The 17,549-nt window shown below is 41.8% G+C and overlaps 1 protein-coding gene across 4 annotated transcripts in view; it reads right to left on the bottom strand.

Annotated features, from left to right (window-relative positions):
* Positions 1 to 17,549, bottom strand: part of LOC146832697 (Y+L amino acid transporter 2-like) — a 395,072-nt gene that overhangs the window by 21,493 nt on the left and 356,030 nt on the right. For all 4 annotated transcript variants that reach the window (XM_085605981.1, XM_085605978.1, XM_085605979.1 and 1 more), the window contains 2 exons: positions 12,935 to 13,084; positions 5,555 to 5,738 (listed from right to left, as the gene is read on the bottom strand). In XM_085605981.1, coding sequence (XP_085462107.1) covers positions 5,555 to 5,738; positions 12,935 to 13,084 — 334 coding nt within the window. The remainder of the gene's footprint in view (positions 1 to 5,554; positions 5,739 to 12,934; positions 13,085 to 17,549) is intronic.

Below are 17,549 nucleotides of genomic sequence, written 5' to 3'. Positions count from 1 at the left end.
AGTTCCAAGTTTGAATTTCAAATTACGTTGTCGGTGCCGCGAGCCTCGCTTGGGCGCTCCCACACTCTCCGACCCCTACTATGATGTCTCAGTGCTCCAGCACTCGCTACAGTCCTTCATCAGAGCCGCATGTCTTCGCCCAGCATGCAAATCTCAAAAATGGCCTGCTCACACTGCTGCTGGCCATAGTTAGAGGATACAGCAGAGATCTCCAGCGCAGAGCACTGCACAACATTTTTGGCAGTGACCTTATCTCAGCACAGTGGATTTTGCTAGCGGGATACTCACACTACTGCTGGCCACAGTTGGAGTACATGGCAGAGCTCTTCAGGGCAGTTCGCTTCACAGGATTTTCGGCAGGCTCTTCATCTTCCTCTACTTCATCCACCAGAGAGTGGCTGCTAGGCTGCTGACCGTGATTCCAACTTCTCACTTCCTCCGGTATTCTCAGTGCTTAACATCTAGTTCGCCAACCTTCCTGTCTTTAAGGATTTCCCTAAAATGCAGAATGTTGTTCTTCACCCATTTGTTCTCCCCTCACTAGGAGACCCACCTATTAAGTGGTCTAAATGATAGAAAACGTTTGGGCATTATGCCAAAGTATGTGGATCTAATCTCATTTGGGGCTTCTGTGGAGGAACGCATCAGGGATCAGTTCATGCTGCAATGCCGCTCTGATAAACTCAAGGAAGAACTTTGGTTGAAGGATGATCCCACCCTGACTCAAGTGATTGCTATAGCAAAACAAATTGTGTGGTAGTAATAGAGAAAGACATCAAACCTCTGGTTAGCAAAGTAGATCTGCAAGTTGAGGAGAACAAAAATAAAATGCCTCAACCCGTTCAGACTAGGGTCAAAGGGGTGTGTTACTGGTGTGGAAACATAAGTCATTTTGCTCCTTTAAAAAATTTACAGCTATGATGTTGTTTGCAAACTGTGCAATAAGAAAGGACATTTTGCCTAGTGCTTTTTATGAAACAAAACATAGGGAAGGCTGAGGATTCATCTTTAGATTCAGTTTCTGAGTGTTGAAAACTTCATTTTGACTGTTTCCATTGAGTTAGAAAAAAGTATCCCAAAGACATAATTTCGATTGATGGGCTATGCATGGAAGCACTGGTTGACTTGGGTGCTTGGCTCACGCTGGTGTCTGATGAGGCTTTTGACATGAAGCTTAGAGCTAAAGTAGGTTTGAAAGAACCTGATGTTATCACAGGTGAATATTCGAAGCTGACATAGGGTATCAAAGTAAGAAAATCCAGGGAAAAGTGTATGTGCCTGTCAAAGGGAACAGTGTCTTGAGTTGGCCACAGGAGAAAGATCTGGGTATTCTTTGGACCCTAATGCCTCATCTCCCATTACATTGAGAGAAGATTACATCCGAGATATACAGAAGACCCATGTACAGAGTCTTGAGATTGTGACCACTGCTTGAGATTTCAAGAACAAGTTTGTGAATGATTTTCCATACGTTTTTGAAGAAAAACTGTGGTGCCTCAAAAGGGCATGCCCATCAGATAAGGGTGAAAGATGACTCCATTGCCGTCACTTGTAAAGTTAGATCTATACCCAGTTCCATGAGGAAACCACAAAGAAGGAGCTGGGGCGTCAATGTGATGAAGGAGTCAAAGAGTTGGTGGAAAGCTCTAAATGGTGGCTCCGATTGTAGTAGCAGGCAATCAATCAGGAGAGATCAGATTGTGCATGGATCTGAGGTTCTTGAAAAAGTGTGTTGTGAATGACCACTGTCCTCTGTCCAGTATTAATGAGATGGTGACTTTATTGCATGGAGTGCAATTTTCCACCACTCCAGATAAGATGGTCGCATACCACCAGATATGGTTGCATTCAGACTTGATTGATCTCACTACTTTCATTACTCCTTTTGGCACATACCGGTATGCGTGCATGCCTTTTGGGCTACTGTCAGCTGCAACAGTATTTCAAAGAATAGTGTACTTGTTATTTAGTGGGATGGAAAGTATGGAGTGTTTCCAGGGTGACATATTGATTCTTGGGGAAATGTTGGAAACACATGATTTGAGAGATAGGCAGGTTTTGGATGTGTTGAAGAAAAAGAGTTTGATTCCCAAACTCAATAAGTGCAAGTTTGGTAGGCAAGAAATTGAGCACTTAGGACTCAGTATAAAGAGTGATGGAATGTGTCCCATAAGGAATTAGTTTCAAGTATATTATCATTGTGCAGTCTATCTAAGAATGAGGAGTTAATGTCCTTCTTTAGGATGGTGGAATTTCATGTTAAGTTCATCCCGAATCTAGCATCAAGGACAAGCAGGATGAGACTGTTGCTTAAGAAGATAGAAGAAGTTTTGTGGCGTGAAGAGTGCGAGAGGGAACTTGTTGATGTGAAAGGCAGTCTTGAGAGTGCCAATTGATTGTAATGTTTTGATCCCAGCAAGAGGTGTTTCATAATGACTGATGCTAGTGCAGTTGGATTGGGTCCATAGTTGCTTCAAAGTGATTGTGACAAGAGTGATGAGACTAATGGAAATGATTAGCGCACCATGGCACATATGTCAGGATCTCCACATGGGGCTGAGTCCAACTACTCTACCATACAGAGGGAGGCTTTGAGTGTGTTCTGGGCTATAAAGAAGTTGAGACATTTTGTGTGGGGAAAGCCTTTCACCATATCGACAGATTACAAACGTTTGATGAGGTTTTGTCCAGAAAGGTTCTGAATACTGTTTTAATGCAGGTAAGTTAATGGATAGGGGGACTGCAAAAGTATAGTTTCAAAGTTTGGTATGTACCTGGGTCTCGCAACAAGCTTACAGATTCTTTATCTAGGCTGAGTATAGTCAAGGAGGAAGAAACAACTCATCAGAATGAACAAGTAAAAGTGTGTGTGGTCTCTGAGGTTACCTTATCTCAAGAAGAATGTCAAGATGCACTTTGCGAAGATTAGGTATTACAGAAAGTGGAAGAGTCAATACGAAGTGGATGGAGTTTGGGTAAGAATAAAGATGCTGATTTGGAACACTTTTGGAAAGTGAGACATCATTTATCATGGGGCAACGGTGTCATTTTGTATGGAACAAGATTAGTGGTGCTGGTATCTCTTAGAGAAAGAGTAATAGGATTAGCACATGAAGGACACCCTGGCAGAAGCAAAACCAAAACAAAAGTCAGAATGGACTATTGGTGGCCTGTAATAGATGTACAGATTGAAACGTTGGTCAGAGAGTGTTTGGATTGTACCAGGAGTGACAAGGTGTGTAAGGTGAGGTGTACCCTCATGGAATTTAGGGATCTCCCAAGTAAGCCCAGGGAAGTGGTTGCTTTGAATATTTTGGGACCTTTATATGACAAGGGATTATGTAGTTACATTCTGGTTCTCATTGAACAATTTTCTCGTTGGGCTGAAATAGGAGTTGTGGGAGGAACAGAGAGCAAGAGAATAATAGATTTCATGAGTGAAATTTTTAACAGAGACCCAAGTAAATTCTGAGAGATCATGGACCTCAATTTGTGTCAGGTTTGATGGAGAATTTTCTGGTTCAGAAAGGCATAACACATATTTTGTTTTCCTTTTACCACCCTGAAGGCAATGGTACAGTGGAAAGACTTAACAGAGTGAGAAAAGAGTTTGTGCAATTGGAAAGGTGTGCAGGGAAAGTTGGAAGGAGGCTCTGAAGAAGCTTTTATCAGCACATAGGGTTTCACCACGTTCAACAAAAGGAAAGGTACAATTTGAACTTTTCAGAGGCAGAAAGACCAACACAGAGTTGTCACTGGGATGGATGTGTTGGGGTAAAAACAGCAGCCTACAATGGGAATCTGGAAGTGGGTTTCCTAACGAGTTAAAATGTGTGAGGGATTGCATATGTCATTTGGATGTGAGAAAAGATGGTGCACATCTTTAGTTCAGTGTGGGGGATATGGCAAAAATTAAATGTCCTGTGAGATCACAAGGGTGGTCAAAGTACTCTTATTTATGAAGAACTTTGAAAGTGTTCCATAATGCAGTCAAAGTGGATGACAGGAGAATTTGGAACCTTATCAGATTTGTGTCTTACAAGGGGAACATGTCTTAGTTTGGAATTGAGGATGATACATTTTCTTAATTAATTCTATCCATCGTTTTTAAGGTTATTATGTGTGATTCTTTTTTTTCTTCCTAGTGTTCTATTTTGATAGGGGAGAGGTGTGTGGTAATCTCTTGTCTATGTTTACGCAGACTGCAATGAATTGGAATGTTGCAGTGGGCATTCCTATTGGGTGACTATCTGACTCCGAAGTTCCGCTCTGTGTCAGTTGAGACTACCCTGGGAATGTGGAGCTGTGTGGATTACCTGCATTTAAATAAAGAAGATATAAACCCACATTAAAGCTTCAAGATTCGATCTTTACACAGCTTCCATGTCACGGCTCGGGTAGCTCAGGAGGCAAGGTAGTGTGTACCCATCTGTAGTGGAATATGTGTGACCTCACTCTGCTTTCCTTATCCTTGCACTTGATCAACTGGTAATCACTCATTTTAACATATGAAATTTACCTCAGATTCTAGCAGAACCCCTTGCACACTGCACTATCTTTTTAAAAATTGCAGCAGCTCACACCTTAGCCAATGAACTCACTGTGAATGGTGCCCTAGGCCAGGAACCCAAAGTTCGATAAGAATTCTTCCATGTGACCCTTCAGTAGCGTGTATGCAGCCTGTACTATTTGGCATTGCTTTGCAGGATAGCCAAGATTAGTGCACACTACAACTGTGCCAAATCAGATAAAAGAGGAACGAGGTGGCATATGAGGAATTCACAGATGTATTCCAAACAGAAAAGAGTCATCCTCCTTGAACAAGCTGCTGAGGGTATACGTGCTGTTAGTTCATCCTGCTGCCATCACAGTATGTCACATTTGACACATGTGCATGAATGTATTCCTGATATTTCTACTTTGGATTCATACCTGTGTGCTTGGGAAAACAGAGTCCTGGTTTAATTCATATCCTTCAATCACCTGGGGTCCTCAGAATAGGCAGGAGGCCAAAGTCCTGCACAAGCAGCAGCAAAATGTGGGAAAAGTAAAAACCAGTGTACTGCCCATTATCCCATCGAGAAGGGTTGGTGGCCAGGAACTGAAAAGTGCCTTTTGATCTTTAAGTGAAATAAAGTCTTTAGTTTATCTGAGTGCAATAAAGAGAAATTGGACAACAAAAAAGAAGTAGGTGTACTGAGCTCCACAGAACCTTTTTCCACCTTCAAAAAATAAAAATATATTTAAATAATTCTTTGTCAACGTTACTTCCCTTCCTTCACCATATTAGATACTTTTCCCCCTGACAATAAGGACCCTAGACAACTAACAAAGTGTACCCCAGAATGTAACTTGAAAGTTGTTCTCTTCTTATTTCACATACACTTTTATTTAATGGTGCAAATTTACTAGATTTCATCAGCAGCATTTAGGGAATTGACAATATGTTTGAGATCACTGCACTTTACATCAGATACAGAAAATAACTGACTGCATCTTCTCTATCAGAAATATATTATTCAACTCTTTACTAAGCAACGAGATAGTCACTTACCTAATAATTTTCTTAGAATCTTTGGCTGTCTTTGTGGTGGCAGATGGATGAAGAAGTAGTATATTGGTGCCCCTGAAAGAATGCCAGCTAACCCCACCATAGAATCAGCAGTATCGCTGTACAGTGGAACCACAACCAGGCACACGCTGCAGATACAGTACACAACTGGGAAACAGAGATTCAGCTGAAATGAAACATTATGAGTTAATAGCTCAACAGGTAAACATGGTCTCATCATCTGCAAGGAGCACAGGGAACAGGCTTAAATGCAGGAAACCACAGCTTCAGTTTCATTCTTGAAGCAGGAATCATAAAATTGGAAGACAGTTGTGATGGAGTAACCCGTCCGCCAAGATCTAAATCAGCCCCTAAGTGAGGTCCCAGGCTTTAGTGCTCCAGATTTCAGTTTTTGAGTTCAAAAAAGCAAAATGGAAAAAATTAAAGGAAGGACAGGGCACTGGATTTTAAGAGGCACAGGGAATGAACATAGAAAGAGAGATAATGAAGGAAAAAATACTAACATTTGCCTGTCTGAGAATACTGTAGCGTCTAGATGGGCTCCTTTGCCTCAGAGCCAAGCTAAGCCTGCATCGGAGCCTCACAGACAAGCCAAGCAAATTGTTAGAAAGTGATTTATTAGTTGGGGTGGATGGCAGCCCACCACAAATAATAAATACATTATTCTTGTTAGTTCTAGTAAAGGTTTCAGTAATTTAAACCTGAGAGTTATGTCACAGAATGCGCAAGCTTAATTTAAGAAAATATGAAAAACATTTAGACTATCAAAACTGTTAAAAAGTCAAAAACACAACATAATAAAAAACAACCTCCAATTTATAAAAATAGAGACTATTTCAATGAACAAAATGTCATGAAACTGAAAAAAAATCCAATAAGGGAAACTAAAGATATGAAATTTTAAAGTTTTAAATAAAAATAGGACCAAAAATTGCAAAGTACCAACTGTGAGCAATTGGTCAAATTAGACCAGGGACTAAGATAAGATTTGAGTCTGACCACAATGTAGCGCTTGTCAGATACAAGGCCCAGGTTCGTACCATTGGAAAAGTTACCTCCTGAAGTTGTTAGCCTTCAGTGAAAGCAGCAGTGGATTGGTGCTGAGACAAGGGGCTCAACGTTGATGGATTCCAGTGTTGAGATGTTGCTTAGGTGAAACCGTTGGCCTAGGCAGGAGACGCTCTGGCAGAAGAAGTTCAGGTTTTCATTACTCAGAGGTCTCCGGAGTTGATCGGGTCTCCTTCGACGGTGGCGCCACAGCTTGGAGTGGGCTGGCCTGCCACGGGTGAGCACTGGACGTTTTAAGAAGGAGGCATCGTATTGGGCTCTGTTTTTGTGCTCTGGCCTTTTTGTGCCATGCCCTGGCAATACCGACTGGTGGATAGGCCTAACAAACAGAGTCACACATGGCTACGTGAACCACACGTAACACTTCCCTCATGAAGCAGAAATCTGAAAAGTCAACCGGAAGAGAAGGGCCCGGGAAGTTTTCAAAACAAATCCAGGCCCTTCATTCTTCCATTCTCTGCTCAATTCATGCAATGAGGCTACAGTCATTTTGGACCCTCCTGCAGCTGCCTTGCTTTATTTCCTGTGGATCCGACCTTTCTTTTGATGCTGGATGTGGTGGTGTTGGAAACCGGACCACAATCTTCTCCTGGACAGGCATTGTAGCAGATTAAGTTTATCAACAGGAGGTACTTGGATGGGACTGGCCTAGTTTATGTTATGCTTTCACGAATGCAAAACTACTTCGCAGTGGGGCACAGCAAAGTTCAGGAAGGTGTGCGTTCTATGGCACAATGAGGGACTCAAGAACATCTACAGCACACACACTCTTAAAGTGCATACAAACTTGTGCAGTGCCCTCTCTTGCACCAGTATGTGTGCCAGGGCAGTGGAGACAATGTGCATATATGGCACTTCTGTCCTTTACCCGAGAAAGGCTAGGCTTCTGTCTATCAGTGCACAGCCAGGAATGCGGCCGAGAGGCACAGCAGGACAGACGGCCACCCATTAATGGCCTAGGGGGCTGTACTCACTGATTGGAGAGCATCACTTCAGGTCATGATGTAGCACATACAGTCTTGTCCTTCACCACCATAGAGTCTCCCTACCGTAATAGCACAACAAATCAGACTCTGCACCTCTGTGCATCTTCCAGTGGCATAACACGAATGATGTTCCGCCCTAGAGGAGGTGGTGGGAGTCTCCCATACCTCAAAGATATTCATTAGCCTTGCAAGAATGGCCTTCCCCGGATGGGCTGTACCTGTCCTGCACTGCATGGCCTGACTGGGTCTGTTGGCACCTTGCGCAAACCAATAAATACTTACCTATTTGATATCCTTTTTTACGATGAGCAAGATTTACAATTTTTATGGAATCAATACTTACCTTTGACTGATTGTGCCTGTTGTATTCCACATATTATGTCATTTACTTGCTGCATTTTTCACCCCCTTCTTCTTGAGTATAAATAAAGTGAATTATAGTTCTAGTCCGACAGCCGCATATTTCCTGGATCTCTGTCTAACTAGACTACACTTTTAAAGATCTAAAGCTGTGTACTCTGCAGAGGCCTTGAAACAGATGAGGAAGACACCTAGGGATGGGTGTGATACTAATTCAGCATTACCTATTACGTCCACCACGCCCCTCTTATTCACGTCTAAAGTTGAAACAATATAGTAACCCTCAACCTAGGCCCTCATTCCGAGAGTACGATTATTTGAGCAGGTAATACAGCTCCCATTTAAAACTAATACTGCAGGCTGAAGTGTTTACCAGGTGCAGTAACACCTCCCCAGGTCAGCACTTCAGAAAGGGAAGTAATGTGGGACTATTAAATGCTTTATCCTATTAGTAGATGCAATACTCAGAATATTTGCATTTGATCATGCCCAGGTTCTGTTAGGGTCATACAGGCTTCCCGTGTTTGTGGTAAATAAATATAACTGTTAGCATTTCATTATCTTTTGTTCAGTGTGACTTTATGCATTTCTTAACCACATAATTCTAGTTCTCATGATTTAGGGGACACCATCACAGGTTTGCCAATTCCATTTTAGAGACACCCCCAGTTTTTCCATCCCACTTAAAGCCCTGGATGGTGGTGATGAATCTGCGGTTGGGAACCAAGAAGGGCTCAGCGTCGATGGATTATGATTTGAGAGGAGAACATAGCGGTAGCTGCATCAAAGTCAGGCCCACTGGCAAAGCACCCTTGGAATATTGACTGGCAGGTTGGTCCCGCTCCCTCAACAGTTCTCCAGGGAAAAGTTAGCAAAAAGCTTTCATGTCCCACTTTTTTTTAGATTTAGGTAGGAGGAGTACACTATAACACCAGCTAAAGGTTCCAGGACCGAAGGAACTGTACTTGAGGGGTCAGGACTCACTCCTGTAAAAGCCACCAGCAAGGTCCAGGACAGGTTCAGTTAGAACTGTTTGGTTGGGTTCTTCCAGGGCTTCTTACAGCTTTTGAGTTCCTGTACCTTAACAGGAGGTCAGCCAACTGACCCTTGGAGTCCACTTCTTTGCCCTGGATACAAGTAGGAGCTCTCAGGGTTCTCCTCACGGGTCCCAACTGAAGGTCCCAGTGGTGCCACATTCATGCCTGCACTATCCTGTGGGTGGGTTAATCCATTCTTTGTAGTCACTCAAGACCTGTTCTGGGGGCAGCTCCTCTCCCACTCTGATTGGTGCGTAGCCGGTTACAGGGATGAACGGGAGATAGGACCAGGTGTCTGCCTGTGACAGGGTAGGCCTCTTTGATGTTAATTAAGGTTTTGGGCACTGTCCAGACAATCATCCTGTCAGAGGAACAGAACACTGTTTCCTAGGCGGAGATAACTTGATTATCTTTAATAATGTATCCCAGCAATTTCCTATGGAACAGCTAACCCTGCTACAGTGAAAACAGCTTTTGGAGTCTTGTCACTGTAGGGACATGTTTAACATTAGATCTTCACATGCCCTACTTTTAAATACCATGCATCTTGCCTTATGGGCCATATGGTTTACTTAGAGGTGAAGTACTAACATTTGAAAGGAGGGTTTAGGTGCCAGAGCTTTTCCCACCTAAACCAATGGTTTCTCTGAGGCTCCATCACAACGCTGCAATCCTTTCAAACCCTTCACTCAATGCTAGCTCACTGCTTGCCCTCACTGAAGGTTGTTGACATAGGTGGTAACTTTTCCCCCGGAACGAACCTGGTCCTTATATCTTCACACTATACACTTCATCCCGGTCAGCCTGAAAACAAACACTTGACCTGGTCAAGTGCAACCAGTTGACTGTGGCTAACGATTAATGCTGTTTGACACTATTTTTATTTAAAACTATACAAATTCATTTCTTCGGTTCCCCTCATTGACTTTTTGTAGTCTTAGTGTCATTTTGTTCAATAAACTATTCTCTATTTTTCTAAATTTTAGTAGGATTTTAATGGTGTTGTGTTTTCTGACTTTTTAACTGTTTTAGTAATTCTAAAGTTAAGCCTGTCCACTCTGAGCCATAGGTACCCGGTATTGAGCTCAGGTATAAATTACTGAAACCTTTTTTGGACCTAACAAGACTAGTATCATGATTACATATGGTGGACATCCATTGATCCCAACTAATAATGCACTTTCTCACAGGTGGCTTCAAAGATACTTTTTGTTTCATTGTTGCAGTTGGAGGTAGGTACTTTTTCCAGTCTGGCCTACATACAACTTTAGTTTTTCACATGTGCATATCTGCCTCACAATTTCAGTTCCAGGGCTTCTGGACTAATACTTTTTTCAATTATTTGTTTTTATTTTCTTTCTCATCCTTGTGTGTTTAAGCAATGTTTTAATGTTATGGTAATTCAAACCGTATGAAACTTCTCTGGGCACTATTAATAATCGCACAGTAATCTAAATCCCAAAATCTCCCCATGCCGTTCTAAATATATCATTTCCTAAAAAAGCTTTCAGTGTCATCCTAAATATATTTGCCTTCTATGAAACACATGCTCTGTTTATATTAAACCTACATGTGATGGTTATTTTTTTTTTTTTTAAATAAACTTTTATTGCAAGCATAGAGCTGCCACATTTAAATGGTGTCACATTTTTATTTTTTCTCCTTTTATTTTTGTTGCATACGCTTGCAATAAAAACATTCAGAAGAGGTAGTATGCATATCTGAAAGGCTCCAGGGGGAAGGCACTCTTAATTAGATTTTTTCTCTGGAGAAGAGCTATTTATAGAACAATCGATTCTGCCATCTCCTAACTAGGAGATGTTGGAAATGACTGAAGTCCTAAACATCCAAACTTTGTTTTCAGTTTTCAATCTTACCGGGGGCAGCCATTATACAATTCCATTGGCTGATTATCAGGTAATTTTAGTTATACATAAGTTTGGATCCCATGTTCTAAAAATAGCTAATTTAAAGAAAAAACAGATCTCCATGTGAGCACCTTCCACCTGGAGCCCATTCAGACAAGCTTACCACCTGTTCTGAATGAAGGGCACACTCTAAAATGAAGCATGCCACCATTCGTGGGGACAGGTCCCATTTCCTAAAAAGAAACACTTTCTTGGTTAGGCCAGATTTCCATTGTTCTTCTTCAAATACAGATCTCCAAACGTTTTGCTGTTGTAAGTTGAACTTGTAAGGATGAGGAGCAGACCTACTTATGTTCCTCTCACTTCCCTTTTTTTGATATATAAGAAAAGGACCTCTGTGTCTGTGACTTACATGAGAGACCCATTTGAAATGAGGGGTTGACAGTACTTGATAATATCTGACTGTGGACATATCTATATAGTTACATTCACTACCTCATCTCTTTATAGACATGATATGTTATCAGCCAAAGACCTCTACTGACACAAATTCCCTATAGAGAAACTGAGGGGACCTGGTGATGTATTAACACCCATATGCATAACAATTGCAATACACATCTTTTTCACTGAAATATCATGTTAGTAATACACAAGGAAATTACATAGTGGTAGTGGCAACACAATCATACAGTGTGGTCAGGGGCACCTGCTGTGATATGATTTCAGTTCTCCTGCGTTCTTAGCTGGAAACATAGAATCTCATTTAACAAACTCATGGGCAGCCCAACAGCCTGCCACGTCACTGGTGGCTATGGACTCTGCTTATCTGGAAGAGGACTCCCGGAAATATTTTAAGATCCCCACCAGGGCAATCTCTGCGCTTTCAGTGGAGCTGCTGCCATGGAGACTCCACTCATGGTACTGATGCTCTGCAGAACTGGCACCTTGTTAGATGCACTGGATCTGCAATCTGAAAACATACAAATGATGCCTGTGACACATATGGAGTTTTCTCCATGTGTGTGGACCATTGAGCTTTTCCCTTAACGAGAGCCGCCATGATGATTGACGGTGAGGGAAAATTGGGATAGCAGGGGATTATCATCGCTGAGGCCTGGTGCCTCTGTAGCAGAAATCAGCAATGGCCCATCCATGAGGGCGGAGGAGCCACAACCCTCACCTTTTTCCTCAACATAAAGAGTGTCTGTCAGGCCTAGGAAAGGTCAGTCGGACAGACACTCTTTATGTTCAGGTCAAGCACAGAGGTGCTATACATGAACTAAATACACAGGTACCTGGCTGCCTGAGCTAACGTTTGACAGGCTGAACCTGTCACAGCTCCAGTGAGAGTGACTGTTTCAGGCTAGTAAAGAGCTTGGAGGACCTCCCCCCTCATGATGAGGGGAAGTGTCACTGATAGCCTCAGACATAGGCATTTCAGTTTTAAGCCCTGAAGTGCCCAGGGCCGAGAGTCTATCACTGATACGTCGTCACTGAACCCATCCCACTCTGTAATGAGGTAGGAACTGCCGCCTCCTCTCGATCAGCCAATGAGAGGAGGTGGCATTCCCAACCCTCATGGAACCTACGAGGCTTCCCTCCAGCGATGCTGCAGAAGGTAAGTGTTATTTTATTATTTAATGTTTCATGCATGCTTGTATGTGTGATATGAATGGGTGTGTGTGCCACTCCCATGCTCTAATTACCAGCTGACACCGGTAGAATGCCTGGCAAGTCAAGGGTTTATGCCTGCAGAGCTAGGGGAGGCTCAGCCAGTGTAAAGTGAGCACATTTCCCATCTCTTAATAGAGAAGGGGAACAGTGAGTTTGATAGGGCACTGACTATTTTCCCCTGTGCTCCCCACTCAACACAACATTAAATGGCCCCCCTTTGGGCACTATACCATAACAGTTCTTATGTGAAAGCTGTAATGAAGAATGAAAGGAACTATGGTTGAAATCTGTCACTCCCCCTCCCCAAAATAAATAAATAAATAACTACGTAAATAAATAAACAAATAAAACAGATGTTGTTCATACTTTCAAAGGTCTGGGCATATCCGGACATTTCCATCGCAAGTAAATCTGACCAGCAACTGCCAATCCAAGGAACAGCCAATAACTGAAGCTGAAGTAGTGAATGAGTTGATAGATGTCTTTGACACTAAGGAAAATTAATGCCATGCCTCCCTGTCAAAATAAGATAATAATAAAGAGATATCAAAAAGACATTTTAACATATTACTGATGTGTATATTCATGTAATCAGAGAAACACTACTGCAAAACAGTCAGAAATAAAGACATATGGGCATATTATCAGGAGATATATTCAGCTTTTTCGGCACATAGCGCCGAAAAAGCGACGATTTTTTTATCTCAATATCATCAAGGACACGCTAACAAGCGTTCGCGCGTGTTTCCTAGCGACTTTGCATGTCAGCGATCAATATCGCTAATGACATGCAAAGTAGGCGTTCCCGAGTACAACAACATGGGAATCCTCGCTAACATGGCTTCGCGATATTAGCAAGCCATGCAGCAGACCCACGAAGCGATATAAATAGCCGCGCTAATCGCGGTTATCGCAGGAATGTAACGGCTGCTTTAAAAGTGACTTAGGCATACTGATAATGGGAGGTGGATTGCCAGGTTAGGTCCACACTCCCCTATCAGCAAGCCTCACCTTAGCGCTGTGAAATCATCGCCGTATTTCACGCTCTATTCCTGGGAATCAGCCTCTATTGCTGGAATTACATTGTCTGTTAGCAAAACGTTGATAATACGTGGCTAACACGGCGATGTAATCCAGCGATAAAGTAAATCGCGCTAAGCGCGATTTGCGATAATGATCGCATCTCCCCTTAATAATATGCCCCATAGTATTTCCAGAATGCATTATTTTTATAACAGCATTTCTGCTACTATTTTGTCAATGGGAGAGCTATACATTAAAATGAGATCAAATTGCCATGTAATCTTAGAGTTGCACCCTTAACTCTGTGCTTTAAATACTAAAGTTGGGGCTAGAGTGGATTCTGCACATATTCACCTCACTGGTGAATATTTGCAGTCAGACGTTTAGGGAACAAAAAAGGGGGCATCACAATAAGTAGTTAGGCCAAATGTTTGGAACACCCACAAGCTGTATATTTGGGTGCACAAAGAAACGATTGTACTACTTAATATCGAGAATATGAATATCGCGATGCAAGAATATCGCAGACAATATATATCGAAAGGCAAGTGCATTCACAGGAAGTATAGATTTGCTATTCCTAAACTATTTACTATTCCTAACTCCACATCTACATAGCTTCAAGATATATAGACTGTCAAGGTACATATCTGTGGAGTTAGTAACATAAAATCAATACTTACATGCGTTTTTATATTTTTGGTTTCGATATTTTATCTCTATACCATGAAATTCCATCTTCGATTTTCAGGGGTCACACCCACAGAAACATGTTTATGGCCATTGTTAATCTACTGTAAAGAAGAAAGATTGAAGCAACGTGTTTCCAAGGCACGGAAAGGAAGTGATAGGTAGGTTTGTTATTCAAAAGGATGCAGAAGAAGGGATTTCTATATCAAGATCATATTTTTCGGTAGGCGAAAAAATGAAAAGAATTGATATGCAAATGTGAAATCGTCTGTACCTAGTCCTGCAGGAGGAGCCCTTCGAAACATGTACGACTTGTGCGGATTTCCACGTGTGCTCCTTGGAATTTGAGTTAATCCCTCTAAAGTCAGGAATCTGAGCAATTGGAGACTTAAGTGCATGATCCCTAGATTTCTGAATTTTACAAACATGTGTGTCAGGCCTATATGGAATACAACCCTTTAATTAGCAACGGACCGCCCTATTATCCAAATGGGTCCACTTTAATTGGGATTATCTGAAGTTACTCCGCATCCTAAATCGTGGGACATGTTTTAGATGATAAAATGTCAATTTTAAATTTTATGATACGGACTAAACTATTAAGATAAAAAAAATCAGTTTCGCATGTATTCTGTTCGGCATAGAAGAACGGTAGGTAGCACATTGATTTTTACCATTTGTGTTGATTACAAAAGTTCGACTGGATCAATTAAATTGTTGTCCATACGTATTTTGCCTTTTAGAAGTGAAAAGTGAAAAACAAACATCTGTTTCGTTTTGTTCAGTTATTGCGTATGATGAATGTGCAAATTTGGGGAAGCAAAAGCATTCGACACAACTGTATAACCTATTTCTCTGCAAATCAGCCCATTTAATTATAAGGTGTACACTAGGTTTAGTTAAAATTTGCAAAAGATAGTAAACATTCAAAACCTTTTCCTTGGCCTTGATACCCAAAAATATGTTGTCTGCAAGGCCTACATTTTGATACTTCGAAGGAGGTTGGATGACATTTTATAGTACTACTGAATGAGCTACCACTAATTCAGTGGGTGCATGTTCTGAGTGGGGGAAGGACTTACTGTGCATAGTTGGTGTCAAAGGCCTAACAGAGTTCACAAAACATGAGGAGGGCGAAGTCGCCACTCAAGTAGGGCAGATGGAGTAAACTCCCCTCAAAAGGAAGCATGTTAGGTTCCCAAGGCTATTTGGAAACTCACCTTTTTTGGGTGCAATGATGTCTGGGTCCTCCAAGGAAGACCCAGACCGCCCTTACATTAGAATCAAGCAACGTCCATGGAGTAGTAGAGCAGGCCTTGCCAAGACATATGCACCTCACTTTGAGAGGTGCACTTGAGTACCCAGGAGCATGAATGTTGTCAGAGAAAGCATCCACCTTCATGCTAAGAATGCACCATTGTAGAAGTTTAAAGTTGATAATGTTTTGTTCCATATAGGTACCCCAATATAGGCTCAGGTAACATCCTAATCTTTCACCTATATTCTAGCCTACATTACACACATAACGATTCTTGGGGACAGACCTTTTACCCAGATACTACACTGCACACAGAACGCAGGATTTTCCAGAGTAAAAGCCTCATACATTATGCATGAGGATTCTTGGAAACCCAGCAGGACTACCATCTCCTGCATATTAACTGTGTATAAAGTTCATTCCCGACGTCATCCTAAGTCGGACAATGGCACTGCCAGGTAGAACCCCTGGGGACACCTTTGGGTATATAAACATCACATATTGCTGGGATAGTCAGAGGAGAACTAGGACTTCCTTGCCGACACACTGACGCGAGACGCTGAGGCTCCTGCATGCAGATACTCCAGCTCGCAGTGGTCTAACATCCCTTACAGGGTGTCCAACTCGAGACCAAGACGGGGTCCCACAGTCTCTCACTTCAGGTAATGGGGTTGACTTTATCCTAGTGGGATTCTTGGCTTAACATCTACATACATGCTAGGTACACTTAGGTACATCTAGTTAGGATTGCATTGTAGGAGTACGCATTTTTACTGTCATGTATTTTATATACCTGCCTGTACTCATGGTTTTAGCACAATGGTAGAAATCTACCATCCTTTTACTTCCTAGTGCTTCTAATCATTTATATCTGTTTCTGTCTAGTGGTTGTTTCAGCACACCTATTTTACAATATAATAATGACGACTGTTCAATGAATGCTTATTGAGAAAAGTCCACACCGTTTATTCTGTGTATCTCGCTGAGCCGAAGTGAGCACGAGTGACTGAGCAAAAAGTATTGCACTATTTCCATGGTCCTGAGGGATCAGGGTTGTCATGTTCGATAGTTGCCAAAAACTATTCTCTCCTTGGTAGGAGTTTCTAGTGGCACTGTGAGCTAACTGGTATACAGGCTAACATGCCCAGTAGGGGTGTCTAGAATCAGTTTGGCACCAATCTTACAGATCCTATATAGGTTTTATAGAAACTACACAACAATAACTGTAGAAATCGTGATTTAAGTGAGTTCGGCTAACTTAGTTTCTGTCATCTATCTTTGCTGTGATGTTTTACTACACCACGTGATTAACATTACTGTTTCTTTCTCTACTAGAATAAAAATTAAGCAAGTGGAAGGTTCTGAGCGAAATGTGATTTTCTCAAAGCTGAATTTAGCTGTTTCAGACTAAATAACATACTATGTAACCATCATATCCCCATGTGCCTGAAAATGTGACCACAGAATCACATGTACTGTAATAGTGAGTAAATCCTCGAAAGTATTCAGTTGTAAATGTTTTTTTTGCTTGATTCCTATTGGTTAGGAGCATCAGAACCATGCACTAATGTAGCAAATGTATGAACCTTTTGTCTAAAATCCTATAAAAGAGTGCAATTATACGATATAAGGAGGCATCCTTTCCCCGAAGTTAGAAGATGAATCTCTGTCAGTTTTGTCTCCAAACTCACCTGATTTCACAATGGCAAAAGCAGGGGGTATTAATGTACACAAGAATAACAGTGCCTGCAATGTAACGTGCTGTAACTGCGTGCATTCAAGTCCAGTGGTGCAACAGGTGAGGGAAAACCCCTAACACCCTCCCATTAGGAAAATGAGTCCAAAGTACATAAAGTCAAATCCTGTGCACACGCACTCGTGTTATTTTAAAGTTCATCAGCGTAGAAATCAAAGCGAGTCTGGTCTTTCGAGTAAGTGTTCTTGTAATGACCCTCGACTTCTTCAGGGCTGTATGGTTACCCAATCAAAGAATAAATATCTAATTCCCGG

Source organism: Triturus cristatus, chromosome 5_1, assembly GCF_964204655.1.
Source record: "Triturus cristatus chromosome 5_1, aTriCri1.1, whole genome shotgun sequence".
NCBI classification, from domain to species: Eukaryota; Metazoa; Chordata; class Amphibia; order Caudata; family Salamandridae; genus Triturus; species Triturus cristatus.
This window is presented reverse-complemented; position numbering and strand designations above follow the sequence as displayed.